Source organism: Hylobates moloch, unplaced genomic scaffold (assembly GCF_009828535.3).
Source record: "Hylobates moloch isolate HMO894 unplaced genomic scaffold, HMol_V3 SCAFFOLD_2, whole genome shotgun sequence".
NCBI classification, from domain to species: domain Eukaryota; kingdom Metazoa; phylum Chordata; class Mammalia; order Primates; family Hylobatidae; genus Hylobates; species Hylobates moloch.
This window is the reverse complement of record NW_026652277.1, coordinates 90,424,784-90,446,057: the sequence shown is the minus strand read 5'-3', so window position 1 is coordinate 90,446,057 and position 21,274 is coordinate 90,424,784. Positions and strand designations below refer to the sequence as shown.

The 21,274-nt window shown below is 45.8% G+C and overlaps 1 protein-coding gene across 1 annotated transcript in view; it reads right to left on the bottom strand.

The window, feature by feature from the left end:
- CGAS (cyclic GMP-AMP synthase) overlaps positions 1–21,274 on the bottom strand; it is a 38,801-nt gene that overhangs the window by 11,405 nt on the left and 6,122 nt on the right. The window contains exons 3-5 of the mRNA XM_032153160.2: positions 13,591–14,340; positions 7,479–7,698; positions 2,164–2,403 (exon numbers count right to left, since the gene is read on the bottom strand). Of these exons, the coding sequence (XP_032009051.2) occupies positions 2,164–2,403; positions 7,479–7,698; positions 13,591–14,340 (1,210 nt within the window). The remainder of the gene's footprint in view (positions 1–2,163; positions 2,404–7,478; positions 7,699–13,590; positions 14,341–21,274) is intronic.

Here is a 21,274-nt window from a genome sequence, read left to right as displayed (position 1 = left end):
GAGCGGAGATTGCGCCACTGCACTCCAGCCTGGGCGACAGAGCGAGACTCTGTCTCAAAAAAAAAAAAAAAAAAAAAAAAAAATTTATGAAACAAATCAAAATTTAAAAACCAGTATCTAAAAACAGATAACATAATGAAACAAGTTAATTTACCTATGTTGAGTTAAACTGTCCAGAGACATTTTTTTTTTGGCAGGCGGGATATAGAGGACGTCTTGCTATGTTACCCAGGATGGAGTGCAGTGGCATGATCATAGCTCACTACAGCCCTGAACCCCTGGGCTCAAGCAATCCTCCCGCCTCAACTTCCTGGGTAGCTGAGACTATAGGCACGGGCCACTGTGCCTAGCTGAACATTTTTTTGAGTGGGTTAAAAACCTGATATTTTGACTGTCCTTTTATCTTAAGAACAAAAAAACTGCAAGTAAATCATAAACTGTTTTTTAAATAAATTATATCCTTGGTAATAAAACTGATATTATTTTGAAACAGGTCGATTTTTAAAATTTAAAATTTTTAATCAAAAATCAATAGAAACAAGGCCAGGCACGGTGGCTCATGCCTGTAATCTTTGGGAGATGGAGATGGTGGATCACCTGAAGTTGGGAGTTTGAGATCAGCCTGGCCAATATGGTGAAACTCAGTCTCTACTAAAAATACAAAAAATTAGCTGGGCATGGTGGCACACACCTGTAGTCCCAGCTACTTGAGATGCTGAAGTGGGAGAATCGTTTGAACCCAGGAGGTGGAGGTTGCAGTGAGCCAAGATTGCACCACTGCACTCCAGCCTGGGCGACACAGCGAGACTCTGTCTCAAAAATAAACAAATAAAAATAAATAAAACAAAAACATAATATTTTTAAAAATATAGCTTGTGAGACCAGGGAATTTCTAGTAGAATGTTTAGAGAAAGAAAAGATACAGCAGGTGTTATAAGTGTCTCCAATCTAGTACAAGTATTTTCATTGTTAAGTCCCTCTGTTCACATACACTCACACACGTACACAGAAGCAAGAGTTTTGCCTAATTATACATAATCTGGAATGATGGGAGATGCAGAACAGCCAAGGATAACAGAAAGCAGAGGTGAAGCTAAGCATCCAGCACCAGCCTTCACTTTCTTTCATTTTAATGGAAGAATGCAAAGAACTCCCTAACCATGGCCAGGCGCAGTGGCTCACGCCTGTAATCCCAGCACTTTGGGAGGCTGAGGTGGGTGGATCACGAGGTCAAGAGATGGAGACCATCCCGGCCAACATAGTGAAACCCTGTCTCTACTAAAAATACAAAAATTAGCCTCGCGTGGTGGCACGCACCTGTAGTCCCAGCTACTCGGGAGGATGGGGCAGGAGAATCGCTTTAACCCGGGAGGCGGAGGTTGCAGCAAGCTGAGATTGTGCCACTGCACTTCAGCCTGGGCAACAAGGGCAAAACTCTGTCTCAGAAAAAAAAAAAAAAAAGAAAGAAAAAAAAGTTACTTCCTTCTACCTTCAAAAATATCACCATTATAAAGTTTTAGCTGTAGATCAACTCAGTCTGGTTCTTGGAAGTTGAATTTTACCTAAGAGCACAGCCTGAAAACCCATCCTGATTTGTGAGGCTGAGACACGCTGCATAGGAGCAGTGGAATGGGAAGATGAAGGAAAGAGGGAACCAGGGCTGAGAATGACAGTCTAGACTCTAATGATAATATTAACATGTAATAACATATAACTGGCATGAACAGAATTGGCCACAGAACTGCATGCACATTTTATCTTTCCAGAATTTTTCAAGTAGTTTTGGTTAACACAGTGTACAGATGAGCAAATGGGTTTAGAAAGCATCATAACTAGCTCGAATTCACACCACTAGTAGGAGCCTCAGGATTCAGAACCAGGGCAGTCTGACTCCAAGGCCAATACTGCTTTTCTTTACCGAAAGAAAAAAAAAAGATAAAATTCAAATATGGATTGCTAGACATTTTAAAGCTGAGTATTTGATATTAATACTACAATTTTGCCCTTTTCAATTCTGTCACCAGACTCCCATCTTATAACCTATTTTGCCTGATGGCTCTTGAAATGACAACAGCATTGGTTGGCTGTTGATCTTATACTGCCTGAACATATAACATTAACAACTCTTTTACGTCTTTAAGTTAACTTTAATATTTAAAATACCTTGGAAACCATTTCCTTCCTTTGCATGCTTGGGTACAAGGTAAAATGGCTTTAGTCTTAGTTGCGTCCTAACTTTTCCTGAAAGCCAGTCTTTAATGGGCAGGCCTTCTTGGGTGCTAGCAGGCCAGCTACTACTCTTTGATTCCAAAGCCAGGGTTATATCCACAGATATTTTTTCACTAATAAGAAGTGTTACAGCAGGGCTCCCTCCTCTTTTCCTCTTCAGGATGACATCTGTATCTGGTTGAACATATAAAAGAAAAGAAAGTATTTATTAATCCAATATTCTCTGGAAATACAAGGGAAATAATGTAACTATAATTGAAGATCTCTGGTGTGCTAAGTATAAAGTAAACATCAGTGGTAAAACAGAAACTGGCTCTAAAAGGCAAAGTGTTTTACTGAACCAATATTGGCTGGGCGTGATGGCTCACGCCGGTAATCGCAGCACTTTGGGAGGCCAAGACAGGCGGATCACTTGAGGTCAGGAGTTCGAGACCAGCCTGGCCAACATGGTGGAACCCCATCTCTACTAAAAATACAAAAGTTAGCCAGGCGTGGTGGCGAATGCCTGTAATCCCAGCTACTCGGGAGGCTGAGGCATGAGAATCGCTTGAACCCAGGAGATGAAGGTTGCAGTGAGCCGAGATCACACCACTGCACTCCAGCCTGGGCGACAGATTAAGACTCTGTCTCAAAAAAGGAAAAAAAAAAAAAAACCACACAATAATTACTGATATCTCCCATTGGGAGGCATTGTCAAGATGGTGTGGGGCATATATGATGAAGGGGTCTCTGTAGACTTTGAGGTTTAAGAGTGTTGTGATTAAATTTTCTTTTCTTCTTTTTCTTTTTTTTTTTTTTTTGAGACAGAGTTTCACTCTTGTTGTCTTGTTGCGCAGGCTGGAGTGTAGTGGCATGATCTCGGCTCACCGCAACTTCTGCCTCCTGGGTTCAAGCGATCCTCCTGCCTCAGCTTCCTGAGTAGCTGGGATTACAGGCATGTGCCACCACGCCTGGTTAAATTTTCATTACAAATTATAGATGGCAGAATGGAGGGAAGCCTAGAAAAGAGGCCAGATGGGCAAGAGGGAAGAGACAGGCAGCAAAAAGACCACAGCAACAGCCCGGCACAGAGGCTGGGTGCCATGGCAGCACAGAGGCAGTGAGCATCAAGACACGGGGAAGAAATGAGAGCAACTAGAAAAGTTCAAATCAACATAACTGGTCATGAGTTGAGTCTACGATGTGAGGAGGAAAGTAGGAGCCTTGGGATGCCATCCCAGGATCTCGGCCTAGGAAATGGCTGATGTTGGTTCCATTCCCCAAAATAGAATAAGCAGGAAGAAGAAAGATTAGGCCAAGCTGAACTTCATGAGATACAATGAGCTCTAGATACCTGTGGGACACTCAAGTGGAGATGGCTGCTGGGTGGGTGGCTATGGTCAGAAATTTAGATGGCTTTGGGAGTTGGGGGTTTATAAGCAGTAAAGACTGCTACTCTCAGATAAGACTTCCACAGTGAGGAAGTAGAGCACAAAGGATAAAATGCTAGAAAAATCTGCAAACCTGGCCACCTGTTACCCAAACCTGGCCACCTCTCCTGTTACCACTGAGGAAGTAAGTGTCCATCTACCTTACTTTTTTTGAGACAAAGTCTCGCTCTGTAGCCCAGGCTGGATGGAGTGCAGTGGTGTGATATCGGCTCACTGCAAACTCCACCTCCCAGCTTCAAGTGATTCTTCTGCCTCAACCTCCTGAGTAGCTGGGATTACAGGCATGCACCACCACACCTGGCTAATTTTTGTATTTTTAGTAGAGACGGGGTTTCACCACGTTGGCCAGGCTGGTCTTGAACTCTTGAGCTCAAATGATCTGCCCGCCTTGGCCTCCCAAAGTGCTGGGGTTACAGGTGTGAGCCACTGTGCCTGGCCCTCCATCTACCTTTCGAAGGCCACCTCTGCCCATAGTCCGTGGATCCCTTCCTTCTCAACTTCTCAAGTACCATGCTCTTCAACTATTTCCTCTCCTACATCAGCCATCTCTCCCTCCCTGCTAGATTATTCTGAAATTCATACAAAGGGTTACAGGGTATACCTCTCCTTTCACCCCACATCTTCCTCCTCTCCATACTCACCCATCTTTCTGCTTCCTTCCAGCCCAAAGTTTTTTTTTTTTTTTTTTTGAGACAGGGTCCCGTTCTGTCACCCAGGCTGGAGTGCAGTAGCGTGAACATGGCTCACTGCAGCCTCAACCTCCTAGGTTCCAGCAATCTTCTTGCCTCAGCATCGTATGTAGCTGGGACCACAGGCACATGCCACCACTCCTGGCTAATTAAAACAAATTTTTTTCTTTTTTCTTTTTTTTTTGTCTGAGACAGTCTTGCTCTGTTGCCCAGGCTGGAGTGCAGTGGCGCAATCTCAGTTCACTGCAACCTCTATCTCCCAGGCTCAAGCAATTCTCTCGCCTCAACTTCTGAGTAGCTAGGATTACAGGCGTGTGCCACCACACCTGGCTAATTTTTCTATTTTTAGTAGAGACGGGATTTCATAATCTTGGCCAGGCTGGTCTTGAACTGCTGACCTTGTGATCCGCCCACCTCGGCCTCCCAAAGTGCTGGAATTACTGGCGTGAGCCACCATGCCCGGCCTAAAATATTTTTTTTAGAGATGGACTCTCACTTTGTTGCCCAGGCTGGTCTTGAACTCCTGGGCTCAAGCGATCCTTCTGCCTTGGCCTCCCAAAGTGCTGAGACACCACAGTCAGCCCAGACAGAACTTTCTAGAGTGACCTACACATGATATCTCCACTACAACCCTGCCTTTTCACTCCGTGTCCATCACCCCACTGACATTTCTCTTGTCAACCCCACAAGACCAAAGAACAAATCCATTGGATTTCTGTATGTCAGTAGCATTCCAAACACTGACTGCTCCTTCTACAAAACACTCATAGTCTCCTTTTGCTCATTCTCTTCTTCCCAAACTTTTTTTTTTTTTTTTTTAAGACAGGGTCTCACTGTGTCGCCCAGGCTGGAGTGCAGTGGCACGGTCTCAGCTCACTGCAACATCCACCTCCTGAGCTCAAGCAATTCTCTGCCTCAACCTCCCAAGTAGCTGGGATTACAGGCACCCACCACCACACCCGGCTAATTTTTTGTATTTTTAGTCGAGACGGGGTTTCACCATCTTGGCCAGGCTGGTCTTGAACTCCTGACCTCGTGATCCACCCGCCTCGGCCTCCCAAAGTGCTGGGATTACAGGCGTGAGCCACCATGCCCAGCTCTTCCCAAATTCTAATGGAATTCTCTTCTTACCACTCTACTTAACATTGCAACTTCCCCCCCACCTCCATCTCCCACATTCCTGATCCCTCTCACTTTGCTATACTTCTTCACAACAGCACTTACTACTTTCTAGTATACAAGATAATCATTTTTTTCCATTTGTTATTAATTGTATATCTGTGCTTACAAGATTTTTTCCATTTTTTCCATTTGTTATTAATTGTATGTCTGTGCTTGCAAGATAAAGCTCGTAATCTAATAGTGTAATAACATACAACACAAATTGCAGTGAGTGCTCTGAAGGGAATAAACTGGGAAAAGTGATAGCAATTAGGGTGGAATGGGGTGGTGGAGCCAAGCCCTGAGGCAGAAAAAAAGAGCTTGGAAAGATCTAGGAACAAAAAGAGGCTCTTGCGGAAAAGATGAAGTGACATGAAATGAAGCTGAAGAGGCAGCCAGGGACCAGATTCTGTACTGACTTGTAGACCCTGAAAAGGAGTTTAGATTTTATTTTATTTTTGAGATGGAGTCTTGCTGTGTCGCCCAGGCTGGAGTGCAGTGGCATGATCTCAGCTCACTGCAACCTCTACCTCCCGGGTTCAAGCGATTCTCCTGCCTCAGCCTCCCGAGTAGCTGGGATTACAGGCACCCACCACCACGCCTGGCTAATTTTTGTATTTTTAGTATAGATGGGGTTTCACCATCTTAGCCAGGCTGGTCTTGAACTCCTGACCTTGTGATACACCTACCTCAGCTTCCCAAAGTGCTGGGATTACAGGTGTGATCCACTGCGCCTGGCCAGATTTTATTTTAGTTTATTTTTATTTTGAGATGGAGTTTCGCTCTTGTCACTCAGGCTGGAGTGCAATGGCCCGATCTCGGCTTACTACAACCTCTGCCTCCCAGGTTCAAGCAATTCTCCTGCCTCAGCCTCCCAAGTAGCTGGGATTACAGACATGCATCACCACACCCGGCTAATTTTTGTATTTTTAGTAGAGATGGAGTTTCTCCATGTTGGCCAGGCTGGTCTCAAACTCCTGACCTCAGGTGATCCACCCACCTCAGCCTCCCAAAGTGCTGGAATTACAGGTGTGAGCCACCGTGCCCGGCACCAGATTTTATTATCTGATCATTGAGAAGCCAGGTTTTCATCAGAGAGTAATGACTGGCTTTGTATTTTTAAACATTTACTCTGGCTTCTAAGGACAGATACTGTAAGAAGGCAAACAGGAAGATTAGAAAGGAAAATGATGTAATAGTTCAAGTAAAAGATGGTTGCAGCTTAGATTGGGTGGGAGTAGGGTGCTGGGATTGAAGCAGCAGACAGGTCCAAGCTGTAGCAGCACTTGCATCTGGATTAAGCGTAGGGGGTAAGAGAGAGGATTAAATTAAGATAGTTCCCAGGTTTCTGGATGGTGCGTCTGGGTGGATTGATTGTGCCATTTTCTGAGATGGGAAGGACTGAAGCAAAACATAGTTTGGTATATGAATTAAGTTATGTTTATTGGCTTTGGATATGTTTGGTTATAGATTCCTGTGGTACATCAACATCAAAGTGGATGGGTTAAGTATGTAGCTGGATATAGGTTTGGAGTGCAAAGGATACATTTGGGCTGCAAATAAACATTTGGGAGTCATCGTCACATAGGTGGCATTGGGAATGGATGAAATACCTAGGCAGAGAGTATAGATTCATTTATCCATCAATTTAATCAATATTTGTTGATTATTTAATCTAATTTAATCAATCACTTAATTTAATCAATATTCATTGATTATCTAATGTGTAGGTGTTCTAGTTGTTTAGGATTCATTAGTGAACAAATAGATGAAGACCTCTACCCTTCTGTACTTTATAATCTTGTAATTATAAGTAATTGCCAGTGTACACTCCTCTACTGATGTTTCTTGACCTCTCTACTGCACTTTTTCTTACTGCAGAGAGGTCAAGAAACATGAGAAGGGGAGTGTACATTGGCAATTACTAGGTATAATTAAACCTTTAAGAATCAAAAGGCAAATATCTTACCTTTAATGTTGTTAATTTCTTCCTTAATGATTTTCCTAAACTTTGACAGCATCTTAGAAGCTGATAATATTTCACCTTCTAAAAACTGACACAGAGGATTTTCTTTCGGATTTCTTTTAAATTTCACAAAGTAATATGCACCAGTGTTGGAATATTCTTCTAGTTGAATTCTGGGGACTTCCAGTTTAAACATGACGTCAAATTCATTAGGTGCAGAAATCTAAGAAACAGTAAAAATAGCACTGAAATATTTGCTTATGAATATTTTCCAAGTGATTGGAACTTTTTAAAAAATTTCCACTTAAAACTTTACTTTAAAAAGCAAGATTCATAAGGTCTATATATACCCTCTGGGAGTGGGACTAGTGGAGCTGGCAGGAGGCGGAAGAGTATTACCGGTTTCATTTTGTAGGTTCTACACTCAATTTTTTTACCATGACCTAGCATTATTTTTATAACTAAAAATGATTTTAGGCCAAGTGCAGTGGCTCACACCTATAAGTAAATTTTGTTGGGCCAGGTGCAGTGGCTCACGCCTGTAATCCCAGCACTTTGGGAGGCCGAGGCGGGCGATTCACCTGAGGTCAGGTGTTCAAGACCAGCCTGGTCCAACATGGTGAAACCCCATCTCTACTAAAAATTCAAAAATTAGCCGAGCGTAGCGGCATGCGCCTGTAATCCCAGCTACTCAGGAGGCTGAAGCAGGAGAATTGCTTGAACTTGGGAGGCAGATGTTGCAGCGAGCCAAGATAGTGTCACTACACTCCAGCCTGGGCCACAGAGCAAGACTCCACCTCAAAAAAAAAATTTGTGTATGATATGTGGTAGGGAATCAAGGTTCATGTTTTTCCTACATAGATATCCAATTGACCCAGCATTATTCATTGAAAAAAAAAAAATTATCCACAGTTGTAATCCCGATTTGGAGGCCGAGGCAGGGGAACACAAGGTCAAAGGTCCAGACCATCCTGGCCAACATGGTGAAACTCCCAAAAAAAAAAAAAAAAAAAAAAAAAAATCATCCTTTCTCCCACTGAATTACATTGCTGCATATTTTCTGTACTATATTGAATTATACGTGCAGGATTCTTTCTGAACTTTCTATTCAATTGGCCTATTTTTCTATCACTGCATCAATAACACCTGCTTAATTAGACTAGCTTTATGGTAAGTCTTGCTCTTTGGTAGAGTAAATCTTCAAACACTTTTTCCCTTACAATTTCCTTGCCTATTCTAGGTCCATTGCACTTCCATATAAATCTTTTAATCAAGCTGGGCGGGGTGGCTCACACCTGTAATCCCAGCACTTTAGGAGGCCGAGGTAGGCAGATTACCTGAGGTTAGGAGTTCGAGACCAGCCTGGCCAAAGTGGTGAAACCCCGTCTCTACTAAAAATACAAATATTAACCGGGTGTGGTGGCGGGCGCCTATAATCCCAGCTACTTGGGAGGCTGAGGCAAGAGAATCACTTGAAACCGGGGGATGAGGTTGCAGTGAGCCAAGATCAAGCCACTTCACTCCAGCCTGGGCAAAAGTGTGAAACTCTGTCTCAAAATAAAAATAAAAATAAATAAATAAATCTTTTGGGCCAGGCGCAGTGGCTCACTCCTGTAATCAATCCCAGCACTTTGGGAGGCCGAGGTGGGCAGATCACGAGATCAGGAGATCGAGACCATCCCGGCTAACACGGTGAAACCCCATCTCTACTAAAAATGCAAAAAATTAGCCGGGCGTAGTGGTGGGTGCCTGTAGCCCCAGCTACTCGGGAGGCTGAGGCAGGAGAATGGCGTGAACTCAGGAGGTGGAGCTTGAAGTGAGCCGAGATCACACCACTGCACTCCAGACTGGGCGACAGTGCGAGACTCTGTCTCAAAAAATAAATGAATAAATATTTTAATCAGTTTGTCAATTTAATTAAAAAAACTGATGATATTTCAACTGAGATTGCATTAAATCTAGATCAATTTGAGGAAAAATGAACATGACATAGTTGTCAATTACTTCCTCTTCAAATTTACCCAGTTATGTTTTTAAGTTCTGAATATCTTTAGTGATATTTATTCCTAAATACTTGATTTTTAAATTGTCTTTCAAGTTTTCAGTTTGCCTTTTTTTTTTTTTTTTTTTTGAGACAGAGTTTCACTCTTGTCACCGAGGCTGGAGTGCAATGGAGCAATCTTGGCTCACTGCAACCTCTGCTTCCTGGGCTCAAGCAATTCTCCTGCCTCAGCCTCCCAAGTAGCTGGGATTACAGGCGCACGCCAACACGCCCAGCTAATTTTTGTATTTTTAGTAGAGACAGGTTTTTGCCATGTTGACCAGGCTGGTCTCAAACTCCTGACCTCAAGTGATCTGCCTGCCTCTACCTCCCAAAGTGCTGGGATTACAGGCATGAACCACCATGCCTGGCCAAAGTTTTCGATTTTTATTTTTTAGAGATGGGGTCTCTAGGCTGGAGTACAGTGGCTACTCACAGATAGATCATAGTGCACTGCAGCCTCAAACTCCTGGCTTGATGTGATTCTCCCACCTCGGCCTCCCAAATAGCTGGGACTATCAGAATGCACCAATGGACCTAGCTTTGATATTTTTGATGATATTCTAAATAGTATTTTCATTTTGTTTTTAATCTTGTTAGTATATTGAAATATTTTTATTTTTGTTTATTGACTTTGCAACCAGCAATTTTGCTAGTTTACTAATTATTTCCAACAGTTTATATATGAAGCCAATCAAGTCATCTACACATAACGATTTCATCACTCTTTTTCCCATCTTATGCCTTTATTTTCCTTGTCTTGCTGCATCAGCTGTATGTATTCCTTTACATTCTTTTTGTTGTTGTTCAACATTATTTATGTAATTCATTTTCACTGTTCATGTTGCTGTAGTTTGTTCCTTTTCTTTTTTTTTCTTTTTTTTTTTTGAGATGGAGTCTTGCTCTGTCACCCAGGCTAGAGTGCAGTGGCACAATCTCAGCTCACTGCAAGCTCAGCCTCCCGGGTTCACGCCATTCTCCTGCCTCAGCCTCTCCGAGTAGCTGGGACTACAGGCGCCCGCCACCACGCCCGGCTAATTTTTTGTATTTTTTTAGTAGAGACGGTGTTTCACCGTGGTCTCGATCTCCTGACCTCGTGATCCGCCCGCCTCGGCCTCCCAAAGTGCTGGGATTACAAGCGTGAGCCACCGCGCCCAGCCCGTTTGTTCCTTTTCTTTACCAGTTACTATACCATTACTTAAAACCACTGGCCAGGCGCGGTGGCTCACGCCTGTAATCCCAGTACTTTGGGAGGCTGAGACGGGTTGTTCACCTGAGGTCAGGAGTTTGAGACCAGCCTTACCAACATGGAGAAACCCCATCTCTACTAAAAATACAAAAAATTAGCCAGGCATGGTGGTGCATGCCTGTAATCCCAGCTACTCGGGAGGCTGAGGCAGGAGAATCACTTGAACCTGGGAGGCAGAGGTTGCAGTGAGCTGAGGCCACCCACACCATTGCACTCCAGCCCAGGCGACAAGAGTGAAACTCTGTCTCAAAACAAAACAAAACAAAACAAAAAAACAAACAAAAGACTACAATTAATTGATTTCTATGTAACCTTTTCACTGAGTCCAAAGTATATAAATAGTAAAGTACATTAACACTTAGAATGAAAAGAACATAAGGACTGACAATTCTACAGGGAATTTCTACAAGAAACTTCCCACGTATTTTCAAGATTTTTTTTACTTAGAATCTGTAGTCCCAGGTAGCTGGGACTACGTGTGTGTGCCACCACATCGAGCTAATTTTTAACTTATTTTTGGTAGAGCTGGGGTCTCATTATGTTGCCCAGGCTGGACACAAACTCCTGGCCTCAAGTTCCTCCTGCCTCAGCCTCCCATGGTGCTAGGATCACAGGCATGAGTCCACTGTACCTGGCCCACATATAGCTCATAATCAGTAACAGAAAAAGTTTTAGGCTGGGTGCGGTGGCTCACGCCAGTAATCCCAGCACTTTGAAAGGCTGATGCAGGTGGATCACTTGAGGTCAGGAGTTCGAGACCAGCCTGGCCAACATGCTGAAACCTTATCTCTACTAAAAATACAAAATTAGCCAGGCGAGGTGACGCCCACCTATAATCCCAATTACTCCGGAGGCTGAGGCAAGGAGACTCACTTGAATCCGGGAGGCGGAGGTTACAGTGAGCCAAGATCACATCACTGCACTCCACCCTGGGTGACAGAGCAAGACTCCATCTCAAAAAAAAAAGAAAAAGAAAAAAAGAAAAAGTTTTAGATAAAACAAATTTCACTGGATTTCTTTTCATTGGCATAATTTTTAAAAACAAAGTGATTCTGGGCCGGGCATGGTGGCTCACGCCTGTAATCCCAGCACTTTGGGAGGCCGAGGCGGGAAGATCATGAGGTCAGGAGATAGAGACCAGCCTGGCTAACACGGTGAAACCCCGTCTCTACTAAAAATACAAAAATTAGCTGGGCATGGTGGCAGGCGCCTGTAGTCCCAGCTACTCGGGAGGCTGAGGCAGGAGAATGGCGTGAACCCAGTAGGCAGAGCTTGCAGTGAGCCGAGATCGTGCCACTTCACTCCAGCCTGGGCGACAGAGCGAGACTCTGTCTCAAAACACACACACACACACACACACACACACACACACACACACACACACACACAGTGGTTTTGAATGGAGACTGTCTTCTGAATGTCTTGTTCTCTAATTCTAACTAGTAACTTTCTTTTTCCTTTGGACCCGCCATATGCAGTAATTGAACTGAATTGATACTTATGTAATAAGAATCATGCTCAATCAGAGACATATCTGATGCTGAAAAGTAAATTAGTTAATTAAAAAGAATCATGCTCAAGACACAGTCTGGGCTGGGTGTGGTGGCTCAAGCCTGTAATCCCAGCACTTGGGGAGGCCGAGGTGGGTGGATCATCTGAGGTCAGAGTTCGAGACCAGCCTGGCCAACATGGTGAAACCCTGTCTCTACTAAAAATACATAAATTAGCCGGGAGTGGTGGCAGGCGCCTGTAATCCCTGCTACTTGGGAGGCTGAAGCAGGAGAATCGCTTGAACCCGGAAGCCGGAGGTTGCAGTGAAACCTAGATGGCACCACTGCACTACAGCCTGGGCAACAAGAGTGAAAGTCCATCAAAAAAAGAAAAAGGAAGAAAAGAAAGAAAGAATGAAATAGAGAGAGAGAGAGGAAGAGAGGGAGGGAAGGAGGAAAAGAGAGAGACAAAGAGACGAAGAGAAGAGAAGAGAGAGAAGAGAAGAGAGAGAAGACAAAAGAAGCCAGGGGCGGTGGCTCACACCTGTAATCCCAGCACTGTGGGAGGACGCTGAGGCTGACAGATCACATGAGGTCGGGAGTTCGAGACCAGCCTGACCAACATGGAGAAAGCCCGTCTCTACTAAAAACACAAAATTAGCCGGGGTGGAGGCTCATGCCTGTAATCCCATCTACTCAGGAGGCTGAGGCAGGAGAATGGCGTCAACCCGGGAGGCGGAGCTTGCAGTGAGCCGAGATCGCGCCACTGCACTCCAGCCTGGGGGACGCAGCGAGACTCCGCCTCAAAAAAAAGAAAAGAAAAAAGAGAAAAAAGAAAAAAAAGAAACTGGGGACAGACGGGATAGCAGGAGAGGGGGCGGGAGGAAGAGGGAAAGAGAAACTGAAGATCTTTTTTCTATGGAGTAAGAGGTCTTCCTCATAGGAAAAAGTCTATGTGGAATTTTTAACAGATCACTTCAAATTATCCAAGTCAATATCTGACTTGGGACCTCAGGTCCACACCATCAAACACTGCCCTGTTACGGAAACTCGATACATGTCGGCTTGCATGAATGAACCCATACATTTGAATTCTCCCGGGGGCAGTGTCTTGAAATTAGCCAGCAATCAGTACCGGTTGGTTGTCTGATCGTTGGATGTGTAGATGAATAAACGAACGGTTTGTCGTTTTACTTAGAATAGGCTACCGAAAAACATGCAAAAGCCTAAGTTACTTCCGAAGGGAAGTGAGGGGCGCGACCCGAGGAAGGTAGGGACTGCGAATTGCGGAAGGCCGAGCAGCGGGGCTCGGCGGGAGGGCGCCAAGCAGCTCACCTTCACGTGCTCATAGTAGCTCCCGGTGCGCAGCAGCCCGACGCCTCTGAACTCGGAGTCGCACTTCTGCAGTCTGCGCAGCAGGTGGTCCACAACCCCGTTCACCACCTCCGCCGCCTCGCAGATTTCCTGGCGGCTGAGCTTCAACTTCTCCAAAACCGCCCGGAGCTTCCCGGCCCCAGGCGCCGCATCCCCCTGTACGAGAATGGGGGCCGAGACCGGCATGCCGGGGCTGGGCACGTCCCCGGGCCCGGGCGGGGGTCTTGGCTTCGGAGAGCAGCGCGCGCCTCTCTGGTGGCGAGAACCAGCCCTGGAAAGAGCCGGCTCCCGAGCCGCAGGAGGCTCCAGCCCCTCTGCCCCAGGGGCGCTGGTGGCGTCAGAGGGCTGCGCGTCCTGGGCGCGCTGAGGGGCCTTTTTGGCGCGAGCCCCAGTTGCGCGGACGGGCGGCCTCTCCTGGGTGTCCGGGGCGCTCTTTTTCTGCCGGGATCCCGACTTCCTGGCGGGGCCGAACTTTCCCGCCTTAGGCAGGGCGGCCTCGGGGGCAGCCGGAGACTCGTTGGGATCCGTCGGGGCGCCCCTGGCACTCCGCGCGGAAGCCTCGGAGGCAGTGGCTCCGGCCTCGGAATCTCTCCGCATGGCCTTTCCGTGCCAAGACTTCAGGGCTGGCGCTTTCTGTTCCCCGAAAGAAGAATCCGTTTCAGGAAAAGGCCGCAAGAGGAAGAGCCAGCAGTAGCTGTTGGAAACCAAGCACTACTGGCGGGCACACAGCGTCTGCGACTCGAAGGGGAACCCCAGGCTGGGAAGTCGCTGGGAGCCACGCCCATGCCGCGAAGAGGCTGGCCGCGGCCTTTGCCTTTCCTGAGACTACAAAAGCCTCGAAGTTTCTAACCCTCCAGGGCAATCCGTGCCCCTATCTTAAGAAGATGAGGTAGGGCCGGGAGCGGTGGCTCACGCCTGTAACCTCAGCATCCGAGAGGCCGAGGCGGGCGGGTCGCTTGAGCTCAGGAGTTTGAGACCAGCCTGGCACCTGGTCTCTCTTATAATTAAATATGTGTGTGTGTGTGTGTGTGTGTGTGTGTTGCCTGGGCACAGTGACTCACGCCTGTAATCCCAGCAATCTGGGAGACGGAGGTGGGCGGATCGCCTGAGGTCAGGAGTTCAAGACCAGCCTGGCCAACAAGGCGAAAGAAACCCCGTCTCTACAAAAAAATACAAAGATTAGCTGGGCGTGGTGGCGGGCACCTGTAATCCCAGCTACTCGGGAGGCTGAGGATGGAGAATCACTTGGACCCGGGAGGCGGAAGTTGCAGTGAGCCGAGACGTGCCACTTCACTCCAGCCTGGGCGACAGAGCGAGACTCTGTCTCAAAAAAGAAAAAGAGGCCAGGCGCGGTGGCTCACGCCTGTAATCTCAGCACTTTGGGAGGCTGAGGCGGGCGGATCACGAGGCCAAGAGATCGAGACCTTCCTGGCCAACATGGTGAAACCCCGTCTCTACTAAAAATACAAAAAATTAGCCGGGCTTGGTGGTGCCTGTAGTCCCAGCTACTCGGGAGGCCAAGACAGAGAACTGTTTGAACCCAGAAGGCAGAGGTTGCAGTGAGCCGAGATCTTGCCACTGCACTCCAGCCTGGGCAACAGGACTCCATCACAAAACAAAACAAAACAAAAACATCGACAGAGAAAATTTCTCTTTCAAGTGAAAGATTTTTTTAATTTAATTTTGGTTGGAGTTAGGGGGGTGCGATCTCAGCTCACTGCAACCTCAGCCACCAGGGCTCAAGCGATCCTCCCACCTCAGCATCCTGAGTAGCTGTTACTAAAGGTGCGGACACCATGCCCACCCAGCTTTTTCTTTTCTTTTCTTTTCTTTCCTTTCTTTTCTTTTTAATTTTTTTTATATACATGGGGAGGTCTTACTATGTTGCCCAGGCTGGTCTCGAACTCCTAGACTCAAGCGATTCTCCCTCCTCAGCCTCCCAAAGTGCTGGGATTGTAGGCATGAGCCACTGTGCCCTGCCACAGAAACTTTTTCTTTCCTTTCTTTTTTATTTTTCTTTTTTCTTTCTTTCTTTTTTTTTTTTTTTGAGACGGAATTTCGCTCTTGTCACCCAGGCCGAAGTGCAATGGCGCGATCTTGGCTCACTGAAACCTCCGCCTCCCGGGTTCAAGCAATTCTTCTGCCTCAGCCTCCCAGGTAGCTGGGATTACAGACACCCGCCACCACGCCCAGCTAATTTTTCGTATTTTTAGTAGAGGCGGGGTTTCACTATGTTGGCCAGGCTGCTCAAACTGCTGACCTCAAGTGATCCACCTGCCTCGGCCTCCCAAAGTGCTGTGACTACAGGCATGAGCCACGGTGCCCGGCCAGAAACTTTTCCCCCTTTTTTTTTTTTTTTTTCTGAGATGGTCTCATTCTGTCCCCTAGGCTGGGGTGCAGTGGCACGATCTCGGCTCACTGTAACCTCTGCCTCCCGGATTCAAGCGATTCTCTTGCCTCAGCCTCTGAAGTAGCTGGGACTACAGGTGTGCGCCACCATGCTCGGCTAATTTTTGTATTTTTAGTAGAAAGGAGTTTCACCATATTGGCCAGGCTGATCTGGGACTCTTGATCTCGTGATCCACCTGCCTCGGCCTCCCAAACTGTTGGGATTACGGGCATGAGCCACAGCGCCCGGCCAACTTTTTCAATGTAAATTTAAATAGAGGTTTTTAAAAATCAATAAGAAATAAAATAATAATTTTTAAAAAGAAAAAAATAAGAAATGAAAAATACTTTGAAAAAAGAAAAAAATAAGAAATAGAAAGTATTCAACTTTTACAAGATGGAATGAAACAAAGATTGACTGCAATTGGAGTAAATACTTCATTTTATTTGACTTTTTTTTAAAAGCACAGAAAATCTTTAAAATGTTGTGTAAAGTTTCTGCCTGGTGTGGTGACTCACGCCTATAATCCCAGCACCTTGGAAGGCCAAGGTGGGTGGATCACTTGAGGTCAGGAGTTCAAGACCGGCCTGTCTAGCATGGTGAAAACCCATCTCTACCAAAAATACAAAAATTAGCCAGGTGTGGTGGGCCATGCTTGTAAACACAGCTACTGGGGAGGCTGAGGCGGGAGAATTGCTTGAATTGGGAAATTGGAGGTGGTCATGAGCCGAGATCAGGCCACTGCACTCCATCCTGGGTGACAGGGCAAATGACTCTGTCTCAGGGGGAAAAAGTTGTGTAAAGTTCTCTCTTTTTATTTTATTTTATCAATTTTTGAGACGGAGTTTTGCTCTTGTTGCCCAGGCTGGAGTGCAATGGCACAATCTCGGCTCACCACACCCTCCACCTCCCAGGTTCAAGAGATTCTCCTGACTCAGCCTCTCTCGTAGCTGGGACTACAGGCGTGCCCCACCATGCCCAGCTAATTTTTGTATGGTTTTGTAGAGATGTGGTTTCACTATGTTGCCCAGGCTGGTCCCCAACAAGCTATCTGCCCGCCTCAGCCTCCCAAAGTGCTGTTACTGGCATGAGCCACTGCACCCGACCTGGCATTTACATTTTAAATCATTCATACTGCTTCAGCTGTTGTGATTCTAGAGTATCTCAATACGGGCTTTCAAATATCTTTTTTTTTTTTTTTTCGAGATAGAGTTTCACTTTTGTCCAGGCTGGAGTGCAATGGTGCTCTCGGCTCTCTGTAACCTCTGCCTCCCTGGTTCAAGCGATTCTCCTGCCTCAACCTCCTGAGTAGCTGAGATTATAGGCACCTGCCACCACACCCAGCTATTTTTTCTACCTTTTTAGTAGAGACGGGGTTTCACCATGTTGGCCAGGCTGGTCTCAAACTCCTGACCTCAGGTGATCTGCCCCCTTTGGCTTCCCAAAGTGTTGGGATTACAGGCGTAAGCCACCTTGCCTGGCCTTCAAGTATCTATTTCTAAAACCCTTGATAGAAATGCATATTAGAGGTCAGGCGCAGTGGCTCATGCCTATAATCCCAGCACTTCAGGGGCCCTAGATCTGCTGAGGTCAGGAGTTCAAGACCAGCCTGGCCTACATGGTGAAACTTTGTCTCTACTGAAGATACAAAAAATTAGCTGGGTGTGATGGCACATGTCTGTGATCCCAGTTACATTGATGCAATGTTTGTCTTTTTGTTACTGGCTTATTGCTCTTAGCCAATGTTCATCTATGTTGCAAGAATTTCCTTCCGTTTTAGGGCTGAATAATATTGCTTTGTATGTATATATCACATTTTGTTTATCCATTCACCTGTCAATGGACAGCACTTTGGGAGGCTGAGGCAGGCAGATCTCAAGGTCAGGAGTTTGAGACCAGCCTGGGCAAGATGGTGAAAGCTGTCTCTACTAAAAATACAAAAATTAGATGGGTGTGGTGGTGGGCACCTGTAATCCCAACTACTCGGGAGGCTGAGGCAGGAGAATTGATTGAACCTGGGAGGTGGAGGTTTCAGTGAGCCAAGATGGCACCATTGCACTCCAGCCTGGGCAACAGAGCAAGACTCCATCTCAAAAAAAAAAAATACATAAAAATAAATGCTCTCAGTCGGGCGCGGTGGCTCACGCCTGTAATCCCAGCACTTTGAGAGGCTGAGACAGGCGGATCACCTGAGGTCGGGAGTTTGAGACCAGCCTGACCAATATGGTGAAACCCCGTCTCTACTAAAAATACAAAAATTAGCCTTGCATGGTGGTCGGCACCCATAGTCCCAGCTACATGGGAGGCTGAGGCAGGAGAATTGCTTGAACCTGGGAGGCGGAGGTTGCAGTGAGCCGAGATCGTGCCACTGCACTCCAGACTGGGAGACAGAGCGAGACTCCATCTCAAGAAAAATAAAATAAAATAAATGCACTCTTCCATCAGTTTCTGAAGTCCCCTTAAGTCACTGGTGGTTTCTTTAACCAGAAGCTTGCAAGCAACAATCCACTGGGCCAGATCAAATATCTCTACTATTGGCCTACCAAAGGAGGAGAACTCATTCTTTATTCAACCTTGCTGCAACAATCAGTGTCCAAATCACAGAGAAAATGACCGTTTAGTTGGGTCTTGATGTGGAACTTGGATTTTATCTAGTAGGAAACCCCAGGAAATTCATTTGTGGGTATATATTTTATCTGGTTGACTTTACCACTTCTTTTTTTTTTTTCTGAGACAGCGTCTCACTCTGCCACCCAAGCTGGAGTGCAGCAGTGCAATGTCAGCTCATTGCAGCAATTCGTACCTCAGCCTCCCAAGTAGCTGGGATTACAGGCGCACACCACCACCCTGGCTAATTTTTGTATTTTTAGTAGAGATGAGGTTTCACCATGCTGTCCAGGCTGGTCTCGAACTCCTGGCTTCAAGTGATATGCCCACATTGGCTTCCCAAAATGCTGGGATTACATCTTACTCTGTATACCTCATGTTTGTCTCTAGTCAGCCTTGGGTATGAGAACATCTGGTAGAGCCTATCTCAGTCACAAGCCCAGAAAGTGATCTCCTTGTGACTTTGTAGCCTTGACCTGTCTATAACCTATCCACAGCCTTCTAGACAGAGAAACTAAAATTCCCACCTTGCCTGCATACAGCTGCCTGGGCCAGAGAATCATACCCCAGAAGTTGATCCTTTTGCAAGCCCCTCTGTGAAGCCTACCTGTGGCCCAGGAGGTCTACACAGAGCTGCTGCTTCCTCTGTAAACCCCCCACTTTGCACTGCACATGCTTTCTAAAGGCTTTCTGTACTTGAGATATGAATGCCTTCCCACTTTAATTTTTGGGTACTTTCCCTCATCCCTAAGGTATCCAGAGTTTCCTTATCTCTTAAGTTATTGTTATTATTTTTTTGGATAGAAAAGTATTCATGATTATTAAGTAAAGAATAGATTACAAAACTGCACACACTATGATCTAATTTTTATTAAAAAATATTTAACCGAAGTTGCAGAAAGCGAAAAAAAAAATTTTAAGAAAAAATATCAAAAATGGGCTGGGAGCAGGGCTCACACCTGTAATCCCAGCACTTTGGAGGATTGCTTGAGGCCAGGAGTTCAAGACCAACCTGGGCAACATAGTGAGACACTCCCTCCCTCAACCCCATGTCTACAAACAAACAAAAAAGAACAACAAAGAAACCAAATTAGCCAGGCCTAGTGTCCACCCACATCTGTGGTCCCAGCTATTTGGGAGATGGAGGCAGGAGGATCGCTTGAGTCCAGGAGGTGGAGGTTGCAGTGAGCCATGATAGCACCACTGCACTCCAGCCTGGGAAACAGAAGAAGATCCTATTATGAAAAAAATAATAATAAAGAAAAGAAATAATGTTTACTGTTTTTTGTTTTATGGGTTTTTGTTTTGTTTTGTTTTTTTGAGACAGGGTCTCAGTCACCCAGGCTTGAGTGCAGTGGCACCATCTGGGCTCACTGCAACCTCTGCCTCCTGGGTTCAAGCGATTCTCCTGCCTCAGCCTCCTGAGTAGCTGGGACTACAGGCACTCAGCACCATGCCAGGTTAATTTTTCTATTTTTAGTAGAGATAGGGTTTCGCCATATTGACCAGGCTGGTCTCAAACTCCTGGCGGACTCAAGTGATCCGCCACCTTGGCCTCCCAAAGTGTTGGGATTACAGGCGTGAGCCACCACTCCCGGCCTATGTATTTGATACTTTTTATAATTAGAACAATAAAACTGCCATGCTGTAGGGAGACCCCCTGAAACTATTGCTATGGAATAAAAGATGAAATGTTCCTGATTATTGTAAATATGAAGTTGCATGCAGGATTGTGTAAAGACAATGCCAGGTTGGACTGCTAGAATGAGCCAACAGCGGGTGATGTGCTTCCCCCTGCAGAGAGCCTATGAACGGACGTGCATCACCAAGATTCCTATCCCAGAAAAGCAGATGTTCATAGCTCTGGGAATGGAATGCAACCCTTGTGGAAAGCCTCTAAACGGACGCATGAGGGGCGCCTGTCCCTATGGGTAAGATAGGGCTATAAACAGCCCTCATCTTGCCACGGCTCTTCTAGGCCTCTTTAGGGTTAAGGCATACTCCCTTCTGAGAATTTCTGGTCTGATTTTCTAGCTTCATGTCCTGTTTCTATGGATTATTTGTAACCAGCTTTTGCTGCAACTGTTACTGCTGATTCATATCTTGCTAATCGTAGGTTATGGAAAGACTGTTTCTGTTTTAAGGTTCTGTTAGAAATTACTGATGCACACACTATATTGTAAGTTGTTATCTCTGTATACTGCACTTCTGCATACAGATGTTATGTTAAAGAATTACTTCATCCCCATGTGACCATCTCACCTCATAATCAAATGACCCTAAATCCCTCACTAACCTACCCCTGCCCTCACTAAACTTAATAATACATGCTGGTATGTCCAGTGTATTGGCGGCATCGCGGGACCAGAAGGCAGTGACCTCCCCTGGACCCAGCTTTCACTATCTCGTGTGTGTCTATTATTTCTCAACCTGCCAATCCGCCTGGGAACAAAGAAAGAGCCCCATTGCATTGTGGGCTGCTGGCCGGATCCTGCAATACCACACTTGTTTTATTCTCCAGTCAAACGTTTCCTTTCTGAGAAAGGCTGTGAATTGTGAAAGGCTGTGAATTCCAAAGGGCTGGACATTTAACCTCCAACCAACCGATTCTTCTAATTAGCCATCATGAATCTCTCTCTTTTTTTTTTT